This window comes from Uloborus diversus, chromosome 1 (genome assembly GCF_026930045.1).
Source record: "Uloborus diversus isolate 005 chromosome 1, Udiv.v.3.1, whole genome shotgun sequence".
Taxonomy (NCBI): domain Eukaryota; kingdom Metazoa; phylum Arthropoda; class Arachnida; order Araneae; family Uloboridae; genus Uloborus; species Uloborus diversus.
In genome coordinates this window covers 20,289,867-20,315,641 of record NC_072731.1, presented here as the reverse complement: position 1 = coordinate 20,315,641, position 25,775 = coordinate 20,289,867, and the positions used below count along the sequence as shown (strand labels likewise).

At 32.6% G+C, this 25,775-nt stretch overlaps 1 protein-coding gene across 2 annotated transcripts in view; it reads left to right on the top strand.

Annotated features, from left to right (window-relative positions):
* Positions 1 to 25,775, top strand: part of LOC129234475 (probable cysteine--tRNA ligase, mitochondrial) — a 45,786-nt gene that overhangs the window by 5,420 nt on the left and 14,591 nt on the right. Inside the window, exons 2-11 of one of the 2 annotated variants that reach the window (XM_054868475.1) lie at positions 959 to 1,186; positions 5,797 to 5,847; positions 7,437 to 7,554; positions 13,074 to 13,251; positions 14,254 to 14,461; positions 16,609 to 16,742; positions 17,857 to 17,988; positions 18,870 to 19,008; positions 21,892 to 22,117; positions 24,544 to 24,634. In XM_054868475.1, coding sequence (XP_054724450.1) covers positions 978 to 1,186; positions 5,797 to 5,847; positions 7,437 to 7,554; positions 13,074 to 13,251; positions 14,254 to 14,461; positions 16,609 to 16,742; positions 17,857 to 17,988; positions 18,870 to 19,008; positions 21,892 to 22,117; positions 24,544 to 24,634 — 1,486 coding nt within the window. In that variant the 5' untranslated portion in view covers positions 959 to 977. The remainder of the gene's footprint in view (positions 1 to 958; positions 1,187 to 5,796; positions 5,848 to 7,436; positions 7,555 to 13,073; positions 13,252 to 14,253; positions 14,462 to 16,608; positions 16,743 to 17,856; positions 17,989 to 18,869; positions 19,009 to 21,891; positions 22,118 to 24,543; positions 24,635 to 25,775) is intronic. The other variant, XM_054868476.1, reaches the window with a different exon arrangement.

The window sequence follows — 25,775 nt, the reverse complement described above, 5'->3', positions numbered from 1 at the left end:
GTAAACGGTTAAGTCATAAATTGGTTTCTAAAAAACAGATCCAAAATTCGAAGAAATAAAATAAGCAAGAAACAATAATGGAAGCAAGTTTTGGTTTGTCATTTTCCTTGTTTTTCCATTCTATTTAGAATAAAATAATACATTTTATATTTGTTCTGGCCCACGACATCCTTCTTAATATAAGGTGTGGCCCAAAGTAAGAATGAAAAAGGTTCGGCACCTTTTCCCGTTTCCGTTTTAGTTTATACACAATTTCGACTTGAATTTGAAAGATAAGAATTTAAGCAATTTTTTGGGGGAAATTTGTTTGCAAAAAAGGGTCAACTTTTTAAGTTGGCCTACCTAAGCAGTTGGCCCAGTCTGGGATCCCCGACTAGCCGACCTGGCCATCCGCCCCTGAATCAGTAAGAACAAGATCTAGCAAAAATTAATTGAAATCCTGATGGGACATTAATTACTGAATGTGAAATGTTTGAGAACAACATCTTTACCTGATTTTCCTGTGATGAGGTAGCCACAAAATTTCAACACACAACAAAATGATGAACCATCACATTTCACATTTTAATATTTTTTGGTTTCTACACTGCTCATAGGAGTGCTAACGGTTTTTTTTTTTTTTTGGAATTACCTCATTTTCATAGTTACCCCAGCTGACCCTACCTTTTTCAGTGTCAATTTTTTAATTATTAGTAAGCTGGGATTAGAACATGGACTTTTTAGCTATCAAATGCATTATCCTGGGCCACAAGTTATGCTAGACCACATGATATCTATAGTTTTTCAAGTGTGATTCCATATTCCTTATGAAGTGTTCACAATAATGCTTAAAAGATGTAAAGTTATGTGAAAAAATTCATTTTAACCATACCTTTTTGCGTAAAACTATATTGACTTTAACTATTTTTATCTGAAATTAAACTTATTATTACTCACTTATTTATTTCTTTGTTTCCAGATATGAATGCAGTTTAACAATGAATGTGTTGAAACTCAGAAGCTCACTTTTCATTTACAAGAGCCAAATTTCCCCAATAGTACCACTTTGCAATCACTTAAAATACTTTTCAAGTTACCTTGGAAACTGGACTCCCCCTGTAGGATCTGAGACTGGCTTAAAAGTTTACAACACTGCTGTCAGTAAAAAAGTACCTTTGGTTTTAAGAAGAAAAGGTGTTGCAACATGGTGAGTGCACACCCAAATGCAAATATAATGTGGGAAATAGTGAGCTTGTGTGGTCAGAAAGGTTTTTTCCCCCCCTCTCTTCTGTTACACTACAGTAAACTCTTGATTATTGGTGGTTGGATTATGCGCAGGTCTTTTAATTTTTTTTTTCTTAAGGACTGTTAAATGTTTTTTGAACTTCTGATTGTGTTATTGTTTGTTTTTAACTTTTAACATGCATTTTTTACATTCAATGTTAGTAGATGCAATGTAGCAATGTTTTTCGCTATAATATAAATGTATTTGTGAGTGTTATTCATATTTTTTAGCTATTATATAAACTAATACTGTTTTTCACCGTGTCTATTATTCCGATTATTCGCGATTACTGTGCTACCCTATTCCACAGATAATCCGAAATTTACCGTATTTAAAATTTAGCTACCTAATTTTAAATGTAGTTTACAATTTTCTGTTCTTTATTTTAAAAAGATATATTCAAAGTATGTCTTTGATTAAATCTTGGAAATTCGTGAATAGTATTTTGTGAAAAAATATCTCATAGAGATTAACTCTAACAACCTATAATGGTCCAAATTATAATTATAATAAATTGTGTGGGGGGGGGAGCGGTGGCTACCACTTACTTGAACAATGAAAATCCCAAACTGAAATATTGTTGGATGGTTAGCCTCCTCACTTTCAAAAATTTACATGTGCCCCTTGAGTAAAAAAGGATTGGAAACCCCTGATATAGACAAAAACTCTTTCCCAGAAAATGTTTAAAGTTTGCAGATAGTTTTGACTTTTTTATAAATACTTTTATTATTAAATTTTTAAAGGGCAAAAAAGGAAAAGATAAAAAAGTGCATATTTACATACAGAACTCAAAATTTTTTTATTCATGTTATTTTGGCACTCATGAGTGGCGGATTTAGTTTTGGGGTCCAGTCACAGCGCATTTTTTGAGGTCTAATCTATCTCTAAGCTGCATAAAACATTTATCATGAGTATTTTTGTGCCCCCTTCAGGTCCCTTGTAGTCACAACATGATAAATCCGTCACTGGCAATAAGGGCTGGGCGATATACCGTAATGTATCGATATATATTTATTGCCGCAGTAATGATATTCAGATTTAAATCTGTCTGATATACCATCTCACCCGACTTAACTAAGAACTAATTGAAATAATGACTTAAAAATGCATATTTATTCATAATTCTTTGCTTAATGAGTGGATCATACCTGCCAACTCTTCCAGGTTTCCCAGAAGTTTTACAGATTTTCATGGCTTTTTACCTTGTTATGATTACGAGCAAAATTTTCCAGTATTATCGTGCTTTGCAGAAAAAAAAAAATTGTATCTCACCAGTTTTGGCACTAAGAATGCGCCAATGCAGCACTGCACCGTGTCTAAAGCCAGGGTTTCCATAAGAGAATTCACTTGCTTCCTTCGGATAGAATCCAAAAGACGCTTGTTCCATTGGATGAATATCATTCCGGAAAATGCGACCTTTTATTGAAGAGACTAAACTCCTTTTAAAATAACTTCTCTGATAATTTCAATTGTATACTCGGCATCAAGACCCCCCCCCCCCCCCCCCCACCAATGGGCACGCCTGCTTTAGCTATTATTGTTCGAATGAACTGATTTTTTTTTTTCAAGATGTCCAATGACATTTCTCTGTAGCATATCTTAATATATGCAGATGATGTAACTAGGGGTGCCCATTCCCCTCGACTGCGATGACACCCCTCAATGATACAGACTATCATTTAAGGCGGGGTCACGTGGAAAAATGACCCCTCCCCTATAATTGAACCTATGGTTTTGGATTCGAAACATTGCGGAAACTGCTTAAGGGCCAATAAAAGCAGCAAATCAGCCAATAAAGCATTTAGTAAAGCATAAAGTTACTAATTAATTCCATAAGCAATGAAAAGAAGTAATATTTCAAATATTTACTGTTAAAAATAATTAATGAATCAAAAATATTACTGAAATTGTTTGGATTTTATTCATAAACTGGTTGAACACAATGTGGATGGATAATATTGTTAACCGTTTAGGAGTGGGGGTCATGACCCCACGACCCTCCCCTTATATCCGCCACTGCCCTCAATTTTATCAAGTCCCCTTTTCCCTCAAGAATTGCGACCCACTAATAAAAAGACTTAAACTCTTCTAAAGTAATTTCTTCGAACGTTTCTGTGATATAATCTGCCTCATGATCCCCCCTCCCTAACACAAACACATGAGAATACTTGCTGTAGTTATATTATTAGAATAAATTGCTAAAATATTTATTCACCAAGATGGCCTATGGCTTTTCTCTGTTGCATATACTTATGTAATAGGTTTTGCAGTCCCCACCTTAAAATGTTGAATTTAATGACCTAAATATATCGCAGTATTAAAATTATGATATTGTCCAGCCCTACTGGCAATCCTACTGGTCATAGTGGTACTCCAGTTCCGCAAAACCTTACATTTTTGTCGTTGGCTGAGATATAGGACTTAGGAGGCACATAATGCTTTTTTGCATAATTTTTTTTGAAATTATTTGAGTGTGCAGGCAGTTTTACATTTTGTCTAGGTCTGTTAACAAGAAGAGATTTGTAACAAATCTGTTCTTCAAATCAAGGATTTGTTTGCTTCTGGGCCTTTTTCTTCTTGAAGTTTGTGTATAGCTCTATGGTTGACAATTATATCCATGAAATTAGAGATGCACCAAATATTCGTTGGTATTCGGCATACTGCATATTCGGCAGACAAACCGAATTTCAAACAAATTTAAATGCACGATAATTGTTAAAAAACTTATTTTTTGATACATTAAATGAAAGTTACAATTTAGTACCACAGTATGAAATTAATTTAAATTATTACTTACTAATTTTACCACATTCAAAGTAACTTGAATGTGAGGAAAAAGACTCTGATGTTAAATTTTAATTTTGTTGCTTTTCAGTTTTTCCTAAATCTTAGACACACTAACCTAACATCACAAACTCATTTAAATATGACACAGTAACTTAAAAAAAAACTCAATGTTATGCAGTTATAAATGAGGTTAATTTAGTACTACTTAATATTAACTGCTTATTTTAACCTCCCACACACAAAGGAAGGGGGTTATAAGTTTGAGGTATCTGTGTATCTGTCTGTAGCACTCTAGCGCCTAAACGAATGGGCCGATTTTGAAGAAAAAAAGTTATTCGAAAGGAGAGTTGATCAAGAGTGTTCTTAGCTATGTTGCATTTTCAGATGACACTAATTAGCAAAGATATTAACTAAAAACCTCTAAAAAGGTTTTGCATGATTTTTTCAGTGAAAACGTATTTGCATCTGATAGAATGTGTTTGGAACTTCCATGTTATATAGCATTCAAATTATATCGGTTTTTTAAACCAGATTTTAAATGTGGCTAAGCCTTTATTCTCACGATTGTTAACCGAATTCGTTTTTGGCTGACAAAGAAAGAAAATGCAATAATTTAAAAGTTTTATTGGTTGCCAGTTTTTATTTGTTAACAAATAAAAAAGATGTAATTGATTTTTAATATTTCAAGGCTTTTGAAAGGATTTTCAATTCACCCTCTTGATTCTACATTTGAGACTCAATCGGAGTTTTCTTAATTTTCAATTTTTGTTACTTGTTTTGAATATTCAATACACAGAATCTACACAATATATATGTTAGAACATTAATCTAAAGAAAAAAAAAACACTTGGAATATTAAATTTTGTAGCAGTTCAATTTATGAAGTTTTACATCATTTGAAATATTGAATATTGTTTAAAAAAACCCTAATTAAAATTAATTATTGTAATCAAAGTTTAACAATCCTTTACACTTAAAGATAAAAAACAAAAATATTAATTTCTTTTTGCTTTTGGAATGGTTTATTTCAAGATTTTACTTAATGTAGATAAATTTACTATGTTAAATGGAAATGCATTTGAATTTCCCAAAATAAATAAATATTTGCTATTTTAAATTGGTGTAAAATGCAAAGATTACAGTTAATTTTTTTAGTACAAATATTTGGTATTCGGTGGAATATTCAGTTTGAATTTTAACAAATATTCGGCATTCGTTAAAATATGGTATTCGGTGCATCTCTACACACACACACATGAAATACTGTGAATTGAGATGGGTAGAAGCAAAGGGATGTAAGTGGACATTTTCAAGCTTTGAATAAAACTCGTTTAAAGTTGTGGGGCTAGGTAGACTTTCATTGAAATTTTTTTCGAAATCATGCTGTATTACAGAACCTACCAGGACTACTAGTACTATATCTTGCCTCAAGACAGACAAGAGGTTGTACTGGTTATCTCCAAATTTTTGATTTTGCCACTTACATCCCTTTGCTTCTCACCACCTGCATTGTCTTTTATTCATTATCAACTTATTTTATTGACAATATTTATTTGCACAACATTTTTTTTTTTTTTTTTGGTTATTACACTTTAATTTGTCATACACATTAACTTTTGTCCGAATATGAACATTATTTAGCAAGAATAATGCAAAGTTTATTGTATTAGTGCCCTTCAAAATATAATGCATATGTTAATAAAAAAGGGTGTAAAATATCACCAAAATATTGTTTTTATTTTCAGGTACATGTGTGGGCCCACTGTCTATGATGATTCTCACATTGGTCATGCTTGGTAAAAAAAAATTGTTGCATTTATAACAATCTTGATTGTGTTCTATGATTTACAAATACAAATATGGCGACCATAAACAGACTCTAAGCCCAGCTATGCAGGTCTTTGCCAATTTATTAGTTCCCAATGAAGATCAATGGCCCTCTTAAAGCTATCTACCTCCTTGCCCATCGCAGCCTCTTCTACTTAAATATTCCAAGTGCCCTCAGCCCTACTGAAGTAGTATTTTTTTCCTAATTTCTAGATTAACCTAATGTTTGAGTAGCTTAAAACAATGAGCCCTTTGTCCTGCTTTCCCTTGCAAAAATTTAACTTATTGACATCTTTCATTTTTATAAATTTACACATCTGAATCGTGTTCCCTCTGACTCTCCTTCGCTCAAGACTATGCATGTTAAGGCTTTGATATAGATCTGGTATCTTAATCTAAAAGTCCCTTGCTAGCCTGTCAGTAGCCCTCTGAAACCTTTCTTATAAAGAAATATTTTTCTTGAGATAAGAGGATCAAAACAGCATGCTCCAGCATATGTGGTCTTACAGCAGAAGAACCTTCTTAGAATTGTTTGAAATAGATCTATTGATAAACCCAATCATTCTATTGGCTTTGTTACTAGCTATGCTGCTCTGATGACAAAGTCTTGATTTATTTTATACACTTACATCAATAACATTTTCTGCCTGACCAATGACTGAACCCTGTAAATAATAACTTGCTTGCATATTTCCATGTCCTAAATGTAGCTCTTGACTTTTCCCAACATTAACTGCCGTACTCCACTTATCTGCCTACTTAGTAAAATGATCTTAAACCTCTTCCAACTGTTTTATTTGTTTATATTCTACAACCCCATAACTTTGATGTCACCAGCAAAAGTATTCATGGAACTAAAAACATTTTCATTAATATCATTCAAAATAATAAACAAAAGAGCCCTAAAACTGATCTCTGAGGAAACCCACTCCAAAACTCACTCCATTTAGAATGATTTTCCCAAACAACTATTTTTTGTTTCCTTTCAGTCCATGCATTTCATACTCAAATTTGAAAACTTTTCTACTATTATATCAACTAGTTTTCTAAGTAGAGCAACATGTGGTACCTTATTGAAAGCTTTTTAAAAAGAAATATAACCAACATCTCTACACACTCTTGTTATCTGAAGCCATGGTAACTTCATCTGGAGCATAGGGAAGTACTTTTAGCTATCACTCGTTTTTATTTTGGCATCGACCAGAAAGTCGACTCACTGCAGGTACATTCAAATCGTTATAAGAGAAATGCAATAAATTGTATTTGTATTTATATATTTCTCATATTTTGTATGCTAGAGCATTCACCTTATTGATTTAGGAATTCACTTGGTAAACATGTCTTTGAAAATGCATGATATTGTTCAAAATTTGTAAAAAGAATTTGGGAAGAAATTGCATGCATTTAAAAAATCAACTTACATTTTAAACTCAAAATCATTTATAAACCTAATGTAGGTTAAGTTTTTCTTTCTTTCTATTTTTTTCAAATAAACGTTCAAAGCATGAAAAATGTTACACATCAATGATGATATTTAATAGATGTTTTTACCTTTTAGCTCCTACGTCAAGTTTGACATTATTCGAAGAATCATGGAAAAAGTCTTCAATATCAATGTTTTATTGCTGATAGGTGTAACCGATATTGATGATAAAATAATTAAAAAAGCTCAGCAGGTATTTTTTTACATAGAAATTTGTATTTTTCTTTGCTATGTTATGTTATTTCAGTAGAATACCTTTAAACAGCCAATCTATAAAATCAACACCTTTACAGATCTGAACAATAAGTTGTGTAGCTAAGAAAACTCTATATTTCACATCACAAATACAACAGTAGGGTCATTCCATGTCAAGTGATCCAAAGTTTTTTCATCAAATATTTGGATTTCTTTTAAATTTGGCTCATTGATTGTACCCTTCAAAGTAATTAAAAGTCCAAATGTTTAGATTTTTATCTCTTTTATTTTTTTATCTATAAAACTGATTTTTGGAAAAACCCACTTTTTTTCATGGATGCTTGAACATCAAGTGGACAACAACTCAGCATCAAATATAGATAAAAAGATTTGATAAAATGCATTTTAAAGTACACTAGTTGCTATTTAATATGATATGCAGCATGACTAATTTTGTAAAAATTTTCATTTTAAAAATTTAAATTTAAAAATTTCTCAGAAAATATATAATGATTTTTTTTTTAATTTCCAAAACATTTTGTGTATTTTATCTTTATTTGTACAAAATTTAAACTTAGGATCTCAATGCAATCATATTTTTATGAACTTTTGAATAAAATTTGACTCAAGAAATAATGATATTTTCCAGATTCTATTTAGTTAAATATGGGGCTCTCTTTCTGGTGATGGTCTAGTGAGTAGTAAGTAAACATGACTATGCTTGATATGAGCTAGGATGAATTTGTAGATTGGTACCCCCCCCCTCCCCCCATCGCCAAACCATCACCACTTTTTATCTTTTTCAAAACTTTTCAAAATTTAAAAAAACTCAAAAATAAAAAAAAGCTGGTATGTAAGAGTAATAATCAAAACATACACTGCCAAACATCAGAAGTGACTGAAGCTCATAAATGGGAAGGGGGATCACAAACACTGAAATTTTGGGAAACTTTAAGAGACAAAAAGAACCAGGGGTTATACTACTGATATGCCGCATGCTATCAAACAATTTTTGGACATATTATGTATATGATGCATACACATATTGTGTATAATGGATTGCTTGGAGTATACCCTGAGAAAAATTGATGGGAACATCACTGAATAGAACCCCACTCCCTACACTTGCAGCTCTTTTTTTTTTTTTTTTTTGGAAAGTGGGATGGTAGAGTGAGGGTGGGGGAGGCAATGTGGAATGAAGCTTAACAACATGGAAGGTTATGCTTAAAAGAGCAAAGTTTGTTTGATCTATAACTGCTATTAATATATGTATAGATAGATCTCATTGCATTACTCTCCTTCATAACAGAAATTAAAAAGAAAGCAAGCAATAAAGAAAAGTAAAAACAGCTGTTTTCCAGATGTTGTAGAAAGTTATGTGTGGACAGACATGTGATCTGATGCTTTGATTTATTTGTAGTTTTGTGTGAAAATAATGGAAAAACATTAATACAACATGGGGGAAACACTATTTTGCTATGATCTTGGGGCAAACTATTTCTTTCATCCTTCCGAAATTGAGGGTTGGGGCTGGGGTAGGGGATAAGGAATGAAATGAATCATAACTTTCCTTATCAGATATTGAATTAATCAAGTACACTTTTGTGAAATTATGGTCTAAAAGAAACACATGCTCTGAAAAAAAAAAAAGGAAACGTATGGGGTGAAAATAATTCTCAATTCAATCCTCAGGTAAAGCGTGATACTAGTATAATGTTAATCATATGTATGGATAGGGGGAGGAGGGGATATACTTCATCTTGTTTTAAAGAACATTTACCCCACTTAAATAAGTTTACTATTCATTTTGTTTTATTTTATTTTATTTTATTACATTTTGAAAACTTTAAAAAAATTTTTTTAAAGAAAGATTAAAAGTGATGGAGCCGGGGGGGGGGGGGGAGGGACTTACCAATCTACAAGTTCATGCCAGTTCATTTAAAGCATAGTCATGTTTACTTACTACTCATTTGACCATCACCAGTAAGGGAATCCAATCCCATATTTAACTAAGTATAATCTGAAAAATATCATTATTAAATTCATAAAAATGTGATCTCATTGAGATCCCAACTTGAAATTTTGCACAAATAAAGATAAAATACACAAATGTTTTGGGAATATTTTTTTAAAAAACCATTATATGTTTTCTGAGAAATTTAAATTTTAAATTTAAATTTTTAAAAATAAAAATTTTTACAAAATTAGTCATGTTGCATATTATATTAAACAGCAACTAAAATGCTTTTTACCAAATATTTCTATCTATATTTGGTGCTGAGTTACCGTCCATTTTATGTTCAAGCATCCATGAAAAAAATAAGGTTTTTCCAAAAATCAAAGTCTCATAAATAAATAAAAATAAAAGAGATAAAAATCTAAAATTTGAACTTTTGATTACCTTGAAGGGTACAATCAATGAGCCAAATTTCAAAGAAAGTTAAAAATGTGAGTGAAAAAAATCTCTCAAATTTTGGATCACTTGTCATTGAATGAACCAGTATTCTCCATCAAATTAAATTTTGAAAGTTTTTAAGCTTTTCACCTTCATTCAAAGATCTTCAATAAAGAACTGTATTCCCAGTAAAAAAGAATATCAAAGTGTCTTTAAATATGCAGCCAAAGTTCAGTCAAGCCTGTGCGTGTAACCTATCTAACTATAAGTGCAGTTTATAGTTAGACAGGTTACGATAAGAATCATTTCACACCCACGTTTTTCAAAGTGGTGACAGCGATGCCGGCAGTATAACTCGGGATTTTCTGGTTCTGAGACAAATGCAGTACTTGCGACCATTGTGTCAGGCATAAATGGGGTATGGCTGTTAATGTTGGGAAATGTCAAGTGCTACATTTAGGGCATGGAAATAAGTGTTCAAGTTATTATTTGCAAGGTTCGGTCATTAGTCAGGCAGAAAAAGTTACTGATCTGGGGGTCTTAATAAGTCAGGATTTAAAGTTCAGCCAACAGTGTAGCATAGCTAGCAACAAAGCCAATAAGATGCTTGGGTTTATCAATAGATCTATTTCAAACAAATCTAAAGAAGTTCTTCAGCCCTTATACAGAAGTTTGGTAAGACCTCATTTGGAGTATGCTGTTCAGTTTTGGTCTCCTTATCTTAAGAAAAATATTAATGTATTGGAAAGGCTTCAAAGGCGGGCTACAAGGCTAATAAATGGACATTCCCATTTAGATTATGATTCCAGGCTTAGAAGGCTAAAAATTTACAGTCTTGAGCAAAGAAGAGACCGAGGGGACATGAGTCAGTTGTTTAAATTTATTAAAATGAAAAATGTTACGGGGCTGAAGTTTAGCACTGAAAACAGGACAAGGGGTCATTGTTTTAAGCTATTTAAATCTCAGGCTAACATGGATATTAGGAAAAATTATTACTTTAGCAGGGTAGTGGAACCTTGGAACAGCTTACCGGAAGAGGTGGTAATGAGCAAGGGAGTAGATAGTTTTAAGAAGGCCATTGATCTTCATTGGGGATTGTAAATTGACTAGGACCAGTCTAGCTGGGCCCAGAGCCTGTTGCTGGCGTCACTTTTGTATTTGTATAGTGTGACGTTGTAAAATTTTGACTCCCAGTGTCAGTCATTGGAAAAAAAAACAAATTTCACCTGCATTATTCCTGTTGTTATATTTTGCTCAGCTATTAAAAAAGGATCTAAGAAGTTCAGATAGATATTTGAATTTTTTAATTTAAAAATTTTTCACATTTAGCAGTTTATAAAAATTCTCATAAAAGTATGGGGCAGCATCATAACCCTGAAATACATGTCCTCATCAAGATACATATCAACTGAATGCCAGGAATGATTTTGGTTGTACTTCAATATGCCTACCTTTTTCAAAAAGGTGGTCATATTGTACTGACATTTCAGAATTCATAAAAACATTGTTGTTTGTCATTCCTATTCAGAGAATAACTTTATTGTAGAAACAAAATTTAGAATTTCATGTTTTGTTCAATGAGTTCTTTAACTTGGCAAAAACTATGTTATAGTGAATTGTGTGAGTGGTAGAAAATATAAACCACTTTCTGCATTCATTCTTAAAATGGAAAATCTGCACTTCAATGTGTTTTTCAGAAATATGTTGAAAATTTATGTCTTGGGTCAGGGGGTTAGGACTAATTTGTTGGCATAATTAAAATTTAAGTTTAAATATCCAATATTCTATTTAAGAAATTAAACTAAACCAACATTAAATGGCCATGAAATGTCAAGTTGGAGACGAGTAAAAAGCATATTTCAAAAAAATTCATTTATTTAAGTATGACTAGAAAAAGTGTAACAAACATTCCCGTTAAAACGACCCCCAAAAATATCACAACAATGAAGTTCCATAGTTCAAAGAATAAAACTGTCACCAGTTTGCTGATGATATCACAAGGTAGTCCCGAGTCGGTAATCCTAGGCCAAGTTGACCGAATTAAACACCAGGAACACAACACTTATTGTGACAGGTAATCCACATGAGATGATTCGGTGAGCTATCCAATAGAACATCTGGAACTCCTTTCCCCGGCAATGTCAATTTGCCGGACACAAAATAAGCACTTCTTCACCTGATCTCATTTCATTTCCAGGACTTTCAATTGAAAACTTGAAAACAGTGTGACTAATACATCACACAAATGACACACCACATCATAGCGGGGGAAAAAAAACCCACACTTGAGCCGAGCTAGGCCTCACGACGCCACCAAAACAACCAGGGATCAAAGAGAAGAGAGGAGAAAGAGCGAGTGTTGCCACTCACTTCTATATATACCAATGACCAATGAGATTGCATGCATCAATGATGCCAAGATATTAACTTCAACTACAACTCATTTGTTTATACCACAGCCATGAATTTTAGTATTTCCCTCATGGTACATGCGGTCTTAAACAAGAGGAATTAAATTAAAATCATCATGTGACAGCTCAACATTTTCGTATTGATACATCGAAACACGCAATCTGCAATAGATTAAGAAAACAGTCGTTATTAATTATGGCATGAGAAAAACGTCGGTTGAAATGTTTACTTTGACTAGTTGAATTACTCTTTTACCAGCCTGGGACAAAAGCAGGTTACAATATTCAACCTTAAAATATTTTCTTTAAATTATCAGCTGTGGGCCGAGAATAAATGAAATAATATTTTATGCCAACATAATTTACCAGTGGGCCATGGGCATTGACAAAGTAACAAAAAAAAGTCCCCTCAAACATATGGGATAATGGTAAACTTGGACTATTTCTCTATCTTACAATTCTCTAGCTTATAACTCTCTATCTAATACAAATACAAATGTGACGACCAGCAACAGGCTCTGGGCCCAGCTAGGCTGGTCCTAGTCAATTAATTAGTTCCCAATGAAGATCTTATCTCCTCTATTTGTATGTACTTTTATTTTTTTCTTGTAAGTTGCATCCAATATTTTTTTTTCTTTTTTTTTTTGCCCAACTGATTTGTAAACACCTTGTATATTTTACAAAAAACTGATGAAATTGTTTTATCCACAGCAAAATCGCCCCATCTTCGAAATATCTAAAAGGTATGAGGTGGAATATTTTGATGATATGAAGATGATGGGAGTCCTACCCCCAACGCGTATTTCTCGAGTTTCTGAAAGCATCCCATTAATTATCTCCTTTTGTGCAGAACTAATCAAGAATGGTTATGCTTATGTTACTAAACAAGGTAACTATCAATTTGAGTTCCTTGAAACTTTTGAGTTTTATTGTTGAAAATTGACAAACCAATTTTCCACAAGTTTTAAACTAAACTTGTTTGTATCTGGTCCAAAATTTACATTTTACCTTTTAATTATGAATGTTATGAGCATACTTGTATTTAGACTATCCTCATCATCTATCCAAAACGGAAAGTCTGTATCTGAGAGAGTGTCCAAACACTACCTCACATTATGAACATGGTACTACATCTACACAAGAGCTATTTATTTTAACTGTGGAGCAAGTCCATAGGCGACTTGTACGAGGACAGCAACCCCCTTGTTTTCAAAAGTAAAGGGACCTTGCTCTTTCACTTGTCCAAATTCAAAATTAACTCTCAATTGAAAAATAATAGTGTTGATTGATTTGTGAGCTTAAAATGATAAGAATTGACTTGATATGTTTTTCTGTTTTATGTTTTTCTTATGTTCTACTTCATAAAAATGAAAATGAAACTTTAAATTTTAAGGAGAGAGTTTACTGCTGCCATCCCTCTCTATTTTTGAGGCCATGTTTTAAATTTTTTAAAAGATATAATGACATTAAAATCCAGTAACATAGACCTTTTTTTTTTTTTTTTTTTGAAGGCAACTTTAGAGAGCTTCCCTCCCCCTTTAACAGCATTTCCTTTGAGCCCCACTTTTTTAATGCACCAACTACCTATGCGATTTTTTTTTCTTTTTGTTATTGTGAGATATTTAAGGTAATCACGTTCACCAATCAAAAGCTAAAACTTTATTCTCCCAAGCGTAAGGATTCAATTTTATTTTTGGTTCTTGATTGTTACGGATGGAAAGATTATACTAAGTTTTATCAACAATTACCATTATCTTCGTTTTTTTTCATTCCATCATTATTTTTGTTCGCCCCACTTAAAAATTATTGACTCACACACATATATATACAAAAATATATAGAGATATAGATATATGTAAAACTTCTACAACACTAAATTTGTGTTTCCTAGGTAGTGTGTATTTTGTGGTGAGTAAAGGCATATCATCTGACTTAGCCCAAGAGATGCCTGCAGAAGTGGAAGCAACGATAGATCCTGAAAAGAAAGATCCTCGCGATTTCGCTCTTTGGAAGGCTGCTAAACCTGGTGAGCCATTCTGGTCATCCCCGTGGGGGGAAGGCAGACCAGGGTGGCATATTGAATGCTCTGCCATGGCCAGGTATTCATTTTGGAAAACTCAGCAGATATGTCTTTTCTATGTGACAGGTAAAATGGAGAGACAACCAATCCAAATGACTGGTTGTCTCTCCCCCTTGCTCTGAGCCCAGGGTCGACATGCTGTTTGCTGTCTTGTGTCCTGAATTCCTATTGGTTGGCCCTCTTTGGTATAAAAACCGGTGTCCATGTGGTTGTTGTCAGTTCTCTCGTGGCTTTCTGTTGTGTTAGTGAGCTTTTTGCACTGAAGAAGAGTCTCCATTGTAGCCTTGAAATAGCTATATGCTGTATTTTCTTCAAAATCTATGCTTTATTTACATTGGTTTTTCATTGTAATCATATTGTAGCCCAAAGCTGAAATGATAATTTTTCTTTTATACAGCGTTCAAAGCATTAAAATGTTGCGAACTTTATTTGTATAAAAGGGGGTAAAGTGCTTTTCAAGGGTGTCAAAAGAAGCTCCCATTAAAATTTGAACCTGGCTTGATTTCGTGAAATACAAGTTCTTCCTCTCTGATCTCATCTTTTTTTTTTTTTTTTTTGAGCTAATGGGGTTACCGCGGTACCTCTGGTAACCTCCGTGTGCACGCCTCTGATTACTTGTGCAGAGATTGAGTATCGAGAAAGTGTTAAATTTAGCAGACAAGCACTGTAAAAAGTTGATTTCCTCCAAATAAACTGATCCCAAGTGCACTGATCAATTTTGCTACAAATGATAAAGTCCCTACTTCGAAGAAAAACGAAAGCAATGTCAAATGAAACAATCTGGAAATAAAACTACAAAAATTTGTTCTGATTGCATAAAGAAAGTTTTTGCTCATGTACAAGGGAAATGATCAAGATGAGTATTTGTAAATAACGTAAATTTGTATTGTGATATTTATGCATTTATGAAAAAAATCCCATGCATGGTTGAAAATACTTGTTGGTGATTTTATGCTTGAAAAATGTATCCTATTTTGTACAAATTTATTCTTCCTCAAAGTCACATACGTAATGCATATGTGTATTTTGCTTAATCAAACAAAATTTTTAAAAAAGTGGCCTGAGAGTTCTTTATAAGTCATATCATAATTAAAGTGTTAAATTAATTCATTAAGTATCAAAACAAATCCTTTTCTCTGATGAAAAATCCCGATAAGAAATAATTTACAATCCTTTAAGTATGGCAGTCAAAATGACTGCTTCTAGTCTAGGTATACGGAAAATGTCGTTTTTCTAGTGTTAACAAAAGATTTTTTTTTCGGCTGTTAAAATAATTCGTTGTTTTGAGGTTCTTTATTCGGTAAATAGGGATTTTTGCCTTCATTTTAGTCGAGGACAAAGAAAAATTTAATAAATCGCTAACTTCATTAAATCGAGGTCCGACTGTATTTCCATTTGCCCCATAAATTCTGTACTCTGGGGTAAATAGAAACAGCTAAGATTTTTATTCTTTCAGTTTTTTGAAAGATTAAGTTTTGATGTAAATGACACATTTGTGTGAATTTTTCATGAATTCAGTGCATTGTAAAAAAAATTGTATAATTTTTCTTTTCAAATTATGTCATGTTACATTTAAAGGATTAAACGGGAGGCACATTGGACAGAATTTTATGTCTCAATTCATCTAGAAGAAAGTGAAAGATTAAAAGTTGAAACATTGAAATTTTGTTTCTTTTTTCCATAACTGGTCCTGCTTGTCATAAAAAAAGTCTATGTTGAATGCACTTACCTACAGGCTGCAGATTGAGTATTGTTGGTGTAGGACTTCTTGAGCTTCTAAACTGATACCACATGTGTGTTTACATTCACCCCACAGTCTCTGGGGTAAAAGGAAGACGATTTCATTCACTAACAAACAATCACAAAATCAAAATTTTCATACCAAATTACTCTTGGAGGATGTAGTCTTGGATACAATGCACATAATTTTGTGTCCAAGACTACATTCAGAAAATCAATATACCCATCCAGAAAAAAGGTAAAGATATAAAGTTAAAAACATTGAAGTTATGTTTTCTTTTTCCCCAACTGATCCTACTTGTCATAGAAAAGTCTTTATATGTTGAAGACACTAACTTTGGATGAACTTTTGTGTCTGTATCCTAGCATAGATATTTATAAAAGATAACCTTTGCTACTAATATAGCATTCTCTTTCTGTTTTAAGCCACATTTTTGGGTCTCAGTTGGATATTCATTCTGGAGGTTCTGATCTGTTGTTCCCTCATCATTGCAACGAGAAGTCACAGTCTGAAGCCTACCATGGATGCAGTCAGTGGGTCAACTACTGGTTGCATGCAGGTATCATTACTTCTCAACTCTTGTTCTGCTTTTAAAAAATACTGTTTTTTACAGTACTTTTACAAAATTGGTTGCACGGTTAAAAAGATATGTCTTTTAACTCTCGAAGAATTTAGTAAAATATTAACCTACTGACTATTTAGTAAATCTCTAACTACATTATTTTTAAAAGATGAATCATAAACTATCATTTTAAATGAATTGAGAGATAAATAACATATATCCTTGAATACCTGTCCTCAATGTCACCTTCCAACTTTTATAGCTTGGGTGTAAAATTAAATCATTTAAGCTCTTTTACACATTAGCCCGAATCTCTGGTGCCGTTATCACTGATAATCAATTAAGGTGAGTAACAGATTCAGAGTTTTTAAATTTTTTTAAAAAAATTTTACTTGAAATTCAAGTGATTATGTCTCTTTATAAAATTATTAAGTATGGTAAATAGTTCTGAAGGAATTTCTTTTCAATGTCTTCAATGAATGTGCTAACTTTCTGCACCAATTTTTAAGATTCTTTTTTTTTTCTTTTTTTTATTTTCAAGGGTTCATAATACATTGTTATGAAACAAAAATTAAGTTTCTGTTTGTTTTCAGTTATTATTTAATTAAAGTGTGTTGAAAGATCCAATGGCTCTGTTAGACAGTCTTTAATGCAATAAAATTATGAACAAATTTGAAAAAGTGAAAAAGAAACCTAAAATGTTTGTGCCTCTTTTATCTTAAGATTTAATTAATCCAATAATTCTATATTGTATGCATTAATATTAGATTAAGCACAGTGGAACTCCAATTAACTGGACTAAACTATCTGAATCTTTTACTTTGACCAAGGTATTCAGCAAGATGACTTTCAATTACAGTATAGAATGTATATAGTACATACTACTAATGTACAGCGTTTATAAGTACGCTTAGCATGAAAAATTACCTTTCTATTTGATTAATTACAAACTATTATTCTTTAAAAATAGGAATTTTTTTCTTATTTTTAACAATATTTAATACAAGATCTAGTAAAAGTTTGTTACGTGTTGCTCATAAAAATGTTTTTAATGATTACTTGTTGCAAAAATAATTATGAATCAAATTTAATTACTTATTTTTTGTCAAAGGGCTTCTTCAATTACAAGAGGATACAAAAATGTCTAAATCTGTTGGAAACACAATAACTGTGAAGGAATTTTTAAGAGAAAATTCTGCAAATGATTTTCGAATTTTGTGTTTGCAGTCACTTTATCGTAAAAGTAAGTACTCAGAAAGACTTGAGATTTCTATCACATTGCAATATTTGTAAAAAAAAAAAATTTTTAAAGTTGAGACTGCTATCTCATAACCTTGTTAAAACTAGTACATAGTCTCGAAAGTTCAAGATAACTGGAACTCATGCCACCTTGGATTACTAAAAACTTTTATTGTCTAGAAAATTTTTAGTGATTAAAAGTATTACATTATTCAGACGGCATAAGGATATGCACCTTTTGCTTTGTTGTGTAAGAAAAGAATATACTGTCTTCAAGAAAAGTTACTCATAGTGCAATAGAAATTTAAATTTTAGTTACTCATAAGCAAATTTTGATTAGTTTTTATGATGTCTAAACATATATTTGTATGTAAAGTTGTAAGCAAAAAAATGCAAAGAATGCTGGGAATTTTAATTTGGTATGTTCTTTGAAGGTGTAACAAATTTATTAGGTAATACCGTTCACACTCAGTTTTATGAAAACATCCACTCAAATTTACAAACACTAGGCCCAAAAAATATTTTACTGAATCTTTATTACTGATCTAAAAAGTAACTTTATTGTTGTCCATTCTTTTTTTTTCTTTTTTTTTTTTCATGGGAAACAAGTTGTTTGCTTTTTTATCCCTTAAAACTAGTTGTTTACTTGAAAGTAACAATCAAAATTGCCTTACTTTCTTTGAAATTTTTAGACCCACCATGAATTTATTGCTTTAGTTTCTAAAAAACCAAAGCAGTTTTTTTTTCTTCTTTTTTTAGACATTTAGAAAAACGGAGATGCATCTGAAAAAGCAATTGAAATGTGGTGTTATGATTATTGTCTTATTTATTCCGATGTTTTGATTTAATAACAAAAATATAAAATGAGCATCATCTTTCTTATAGATATTATCTACAATACAGAGCTGTTATCTGGAGCTCAAGCCTTGCACAAAAAGTTTCACACCTTTATTAATGAATCTGAATTGTATATAAAAGGAGAATTAGGCTTTGTGTCATTTGATGGTAGTGAGATACTGCAAAAGTAAGTGAAAGTTTTTCTTTTAATCTACCTTCACCTAAAAATAGAAAAGAATATTAAAATGAATAAAGGAAATAAGTAAAAGCATGATACTAGGTTTAATACTAATGTGATGACCAGCAACAGGCTCTGGGCCCAACTAGGCTTGTACTAGTCAGTTTATTAGTCCCTAATGAAGATTAATGCCCTCTTAAAGCTATCCAGCCCCTTTCTTATTACCTGCCTCTTCCAGTAAGCTGTTCCAAGTGCCCACATTCCTACTAAAGTAGTAATTTTTCCTAACTTCCTGGTTAGCCTAAGATTTGAATAGCTTAAAACAATGACCCCTGATCTTGCTTTCTGTGCAAAAATTTAACCCTTTAACATCTTTCAATTTGATAAATTTAAACAACTGAATCATGTCCCCTCTGACTCTCCTTTGCTCCAGGTATGTATTAAGCCTATTAAGTCTGGTATCATAATCTAAATCTAAAAGTATCTTTACTAATCTAGTTACCCTTCTTTGAACCCTTTCCAATACAGAAACATCTTTCCTGAGATAAAGAGACCGAAACTGAATAGCATACTCCAAATGAGGTCTTATTAAACATTTGTCTGAAAGAAAGGTAGAAATACGTAAGATTTTCAAATATTAAAATATAAAAATGTAACAGACTTATAAGATGAGATGTGTTATTCAGTTCGGTTCCCTAAAATAACTTTTAAAAGAAACATCTAAACATTCAAATAATTTATTTTATGCTTGAAAGATTATCTTACAAAAATTTTTGCTACAGCGAAAACTTTAGTCCCATGTTTATTGATTTTTTTTATTGGAGCACAATTTTGTTTAGTTGAAGCTTTAAAAACCGTTATGTGTATGTGTTCTTCTAAAAGTTTCATTTCATTAGGTTATAAAGGAAGCATTGAATCTTTTATAAGTCTGAATTTAAGAAGCAAATTTGCTCTGGACAAAATTTTGCAAAAAGAATTTTGGAAAACGAACCTGTTTGTACTCTTTAAAGTAACATATTTTCCTGTATATAATCTACTGATTATGTGTTTAAAAAGTTTCAAATTTTGTTGTGCATATTATACGCCACTTTGGATAACCTGATTACTTCATTACCTACGTATTATTGGGTGAGTGCAAAAGTTCGTGCGGAGTTGCAATAGATGGCGTTAGAACGGGCGCAACGTGTTGTCATTAATACCACTATCAACGTAAGTCAGATCGTTGGAAAGGTGACGTGTGCAGCTTTCATTCCAATCAAAATAATTTGTGCAGATACAAACTGCTTCGAGAAAGATTACTTTTAAAATGAGTGTTGATAAAGTGCATTTACTGCATGTTATGCTTTACGAGTTTCGGAAGGGAATAAACGTTGCAGCAGCCGTAAAAAACATTCAAGACGTTTATCAAGATCAAGCACCAGCTAAACGAACTGTGGAAAAATGGTTTTTAAAATTTCGTTGCGAAGACTTAAAGCTGGAAGACGAGCCACACTCAGGTCGACCCTCCGGCATTGGTGACGACGTTTTACGTTCTTCTCCGCGAATTTCAACGGAGGAAGTTGCTACAGCACTTAACGTTGACCGATCAACCGCTTTTCGGCGTTTAAAAAAAATCGGACTCGATTTAAAGCTCGATATATGGGTGCCCCATTTGTTGACCGAGAGCAACAAAATCCAGCGAATTTCTGCTGCCCTATCTTTACTCGGGCAGCTCAAAAATGAGCCGTTTTTGGATTGATTAGTCACGGGCGATGAAAAATGGGTACTGTACAACAACGTTCAGCGCAAACGAACATGGAAACAGGCAGGTGAACATGGTGACGCAATGGCAAAGGCCGATTTGCATCCGATGAAGGTGGTGCTCTGTGTTTGGTGGGATTGCAAGGGTATAATTTATTTTGAGTTTCTCCCCGCCGGCCAAACGATTGATTCAAACAAGTACTGTCGTCAATCAACTAATCTGAACCGAGAAATAAAACAGAAACGTCCGAGTTTGTCAAATCGCAAAGGCATAGCCTTTCATGAAGATAACGCTAGACCACACGTTTCAAGACAGACGCTACGCAAACTGAACAGCATGAAATGGGATGTCCTAACTCATCCACCGTATTCTCCTGATATCACACCATCGAATTATCACTTATTCTGGTCATTGCAAAATCATTTTAATGAAAAAAATCTTGACTCTTTGAATGCCTTACAAAACGTTGTATCTTCGTTCTTCGAATCTAAACCACTTAGTTTTTATGATCGGGGCATCCGTATGCTGCCAGAACATTGGAAGAAGATTATAGACAATGATGGAGAATATATCATTGATTGAATAAAGAGTTTTGCTTGCCTAATCACTGTATGACTTTCTTTCACAGACTCCGCACGAACTTTTGCACTCACCCAATATTTAATTTTATTTTGTTTCATCTGATAGCATTTAGAGATTTAACAAATTTGCTTGTTATAGTATAAATGAAAGCAATTTCTTTATTTCTTTTAAATCTAGCATTGTATCAGAAATGTTAAAAACTACTGTTACATGAATTTCTTTTACTTCGCTAGATTTTCCTACCTAATTTAAAATTTTATTTGGAGCAGTTGTAAATAAGTGTCAAAATCAATCTTATCAGAAGCATAGGAAAAGAAATTTTTTTGCAGCTGTATGTTTCAGAGCTACAGGAAGCCTCTTTTTTAATGAAAAAGTAAATAAATAAGTAGGAGTTTCCAAGGTGTTCCTCCTTTGTTCATAGCTCCTTTGCTTCAAAAACCCAAAACTTCCTCTCCATTTGAAAAGGGTTGTGAAAGAAATGTCACAAGTTCTTTTTTAGTGAATTTAGCGTCAGATTTTTAAAATTATTATTTAAACTAATGAAAGTATTTTTTTTCTCCTAAGTTCAGACTGTCAAGCACAAAGGAAAAGATCATATCTTTACTTGCTAATGATTTCAACAGCAGTCAAGCCCTTCTTTGCTTAACTGACTTGATTGACGAAGTCAACAAGTGCCTTCAAGTTTCTGCTGACGCTAAGGCAAACAATGTGGATGGTCTCGTAGCAGTCGCTGCTTGCATGAATTATGTGGATTCAATTCTGGAGATACTTGGAGTCACGGTGATCTGTAAAAAGGTAAATTATTTGTGTCATCCCTGCATTCAAATATTCTTAACCACTTGACTACCTCTACGTACAGTGCGTACCTAGTTTGTACTGTGTGCGCTTTGTACATAGTGTCAATGAAGTATGCTTATGTCTTGTAAGAGAGAAATGATGCTTTTTTCCCCACATTTGATCCCATGGGCACTTTGAACCAATAGCATACTGGATATGGTCACTCCAACAAGGAGGTTCTTTTATAGAAAATAAACTATACCTATCATTGTTGTTTAGAAATAAAATTTTCGTGGAAAATTTTTCAGGCATATTCTTAAACTTCAATGCTGTTTTAAAACCAGAGCATTAAGTTTTAGTTTTATAAAGTTTCCAAATAAAAGTTTTTAAAAGCATTAGTCACTTTCAAAAGCACACTTGATGTTTCGACAGAAATTTTTTTTTCTGCTGCGCAGTTACTGTTAGTTGTAAAAATTCAAATAGTAACTGGCGATATCAAACAAACTCTGGTCCATATGTTGCCCTTAACATGTACAAGTGCTGATTCAATTTTGGTGTCAATAACTCAAATGGGGTCAGAGCTATAAAACGTTTTTGTCGCCACTTGTGACTGCTATATCTCAAGAAATAATGAACAGAATCAAACAAAAATTTATCGACAATTAGCCCTTAGAGAGTACAAGAGCTGATTCTATTTTGGCGTCAATAACTGAAAAGAGGGTGGTGCAATCGAATGTTTTTTCTTTTTCATTGCAAGTGCTACATCTCAAGAAGTATTGCTACGTTTTGGATGAAATTTGGAATAAAGTTGAACCTATATGCAAACAGTCGTTGGTTCAATTTTAGCCCCAATCGCTCCAAGGGAGACTGACTTTTATTTATTTTTTTCGTGGGAATAAAAATAGCTTTATTAACTCAACAATATAAAAGATAAATCATAATATACTGTCTTCTGCGCATTTCAGGTGATTTTGATTGTTGGAAAATGACCGGAAAATCTCAATGATTCCAACTTTTTAACTGTTGCCATCTTGCGTTTGTCAACAAATAAAATATTTGTAGTTATTTTAAGCAAGAGTTTCAAAATAACTTTTAATTTTTACTCTTTGCTTTGCTTTTACAGTAATTCCGGAATTGGGATGGTCGTCGAATTTCTGCATGTGTAATTTGTTTTTGTTGGGAATATTGCTTCCTCGTCAAGCATGGGGAGGGATCAGGATTCATAAGAAAGATATAGAAGAAAGTTTCGTATAGAAGAAAGTTGGCCACTACATGCTACATTTTACATGGCAGAGTGTATCTTTTAACTTTTCAAGCTAGATTTTATTTATTTATTTATTTTTATATTGTCTGTATCATTTTTCCTTTTAGTGATTGTCCATTGGGATATAGTATCATGTTTCATCTAAAAAAAAAATTTAAAAATGAATAACGTATTTTAATCATAATTGATATTTATCTTAAGTATGAAAACATACTTGCATGCTTAAATTTTGATATTACAAAAAGTGAAAAATTGTCCGTACAACATTTGTGTTAAATTCTCTTTCAGCTGAATTGGTAGCCTTAGGACAAGTGTAGCAATTAAAACTTTGAGCAATTCTGTGCCCAGCATGATTTTATCACACTTGTTTTCAATAGGTTAAAAAAAAACTTAAGCAGTGCATGCAATGAATGAAATGCAAAGTTATACCCACGTGAATCTGAAACTAATTATACTACTGGACAACGGTATTGCAAGTTGGAGAAAGTCTAACATTTTTTTCAAGCATGATACCCCCTCCTTCTCTACCCCCCAATCCCAAAAGGGAAAAAAATTCCAATTCAACTGATATGTTTTTCGTTTTCAAAATGTTAAGTTAGTTGAAAGACAATTGCGATCAAATTATTGAACATTAGTAATCATTTAATTTCATAAAAAATACATTTTTTTTCAGGTTAGCAAAAATGCAATTTTCTCCCCCCCCCCTCCCCTTCCCGTCAAATAAAATGAAATAAAACAAAATATAAAGTCACTCTGAGCAGAAAAAATAATAAGTGAGTGCAATTAAACTGAAGAAGATTAAGTTTTGCAGCCACTTCTCGAGGGCGTTTTATTACAGTAGCCGCGCTTTTAGGCGTGGAATCCACAAAGTTTTGCAATACCTCTTTCGTTATTTCACGGTGCTCAACTTCACTTGCTGTTTGATGAAACTTCTTTTCTACATTTGCACTTTCAACAATCAATTTAACTTCAAAAATATTATTTTTGGGGACTTATATTTAAAATATAACAGATTTCTCAAACTTGCAATACTTTTGACCATTACTGTTGTCAAGTGGGAAAAAATGTTTTCTTCTGCTTACAATGTTGTTTGTGAATTTGCAACTAATTGACTTTTCCAAAAGTTTGATCATTTTATGTTTATATCTTCTCTATTTTATATTTATTCCTGAATTTTCAGAGGTTGCCTTTGAGTGTTGTTCATGTCATTGATGAAGCTGTGAAATTCAGAAACCAAATTAGATTATTAGCTCTGCATCCCATAACATTAGGTAGGACTTTTTGCATTATTTTAGAATAATTCTTATTCTCTGCTTTTAACAATGCATATGTGGCATATGTTTTTCTAAAATGCCTTGAAAATCCATAATCAAAGCGGAAGTTAATTTTGAAGAATACTTTGCTAGAATACAAATTAAACGTTTTCTAAAACTACTAACATTTGAACTCATTTGCAGTGGCGAATCCAGGATTTTGTTCTTAGGGCAGCTGAGTTCATTAAAATTTTGTGTCCCTTTGACATCACTGAAGGTCACTGAAGTAAACAAAGTCCCTTTTTAAAAACTATATTATCATTATCTGCTGTCTATGTGTGTTGATAGCAAATGAAATTTTCTGAGTCACACTTGAAATTGTCTGAAACCTGGTATTTAGTGGTAAAATTCTAAAATTTAAATTCATGAGTAAATAATATCAAAGAAATTGGTCATGCAAGAACAGAGACAAAATTATAAGAATTGATCAGAACTGTTACGATGTCAAAAAAGTAGAGGGTGTATTAATTTGGTGGCCCCTGAGTTACTACAAACGTTTAATTACAGAGAGAGAGGATGTTTTTCAATTTTCAGTTTCTGTTTTAAAGGAAGTCATTACTAGATCTAAGTATTGATAGTATGAAACTAAGCATAAGTATAATATTCACGCAGAAATGCTGGTTAAGGGGGTTTTTCCCTTGTAAAAGTTTGGAATATGTAGTCTTAAAAATACATTTTAGACGATCTTTGGTATGTTATAAAGGAAGAGGTTCGAAGACGCTTCCCCGTCCATTTTGCAAAATTGAAGCTTAAAAGCGCAAAGATTATCTCCAATTTTATTAAGAAGGAGGGAGTTCGTTGGCTCTCCGCTGGAAACTTTTGAAAATTGTTGTTTAAAAAAGGCGGTTTCAGATGATTTTTGGTGATGTTAAGGGAAGGAGAGATTTGTGATCCCACCATCGGAAATTTTCCTTATTTAGTCTTAAAAAGGCATTCTTGACAATATTTACTTACGAGGAAACAAGATTTAGGAACACTCCCCCCTAGTTATTTTTAGAAATTAAAACTTAAAAAACATAATGGTAGATTATTTCCAATTATGTAAGGAAAAGGGGTCTTCAGAGGGGGAGGAGGGCTCTCCCCCGAATTTTCTTTGACA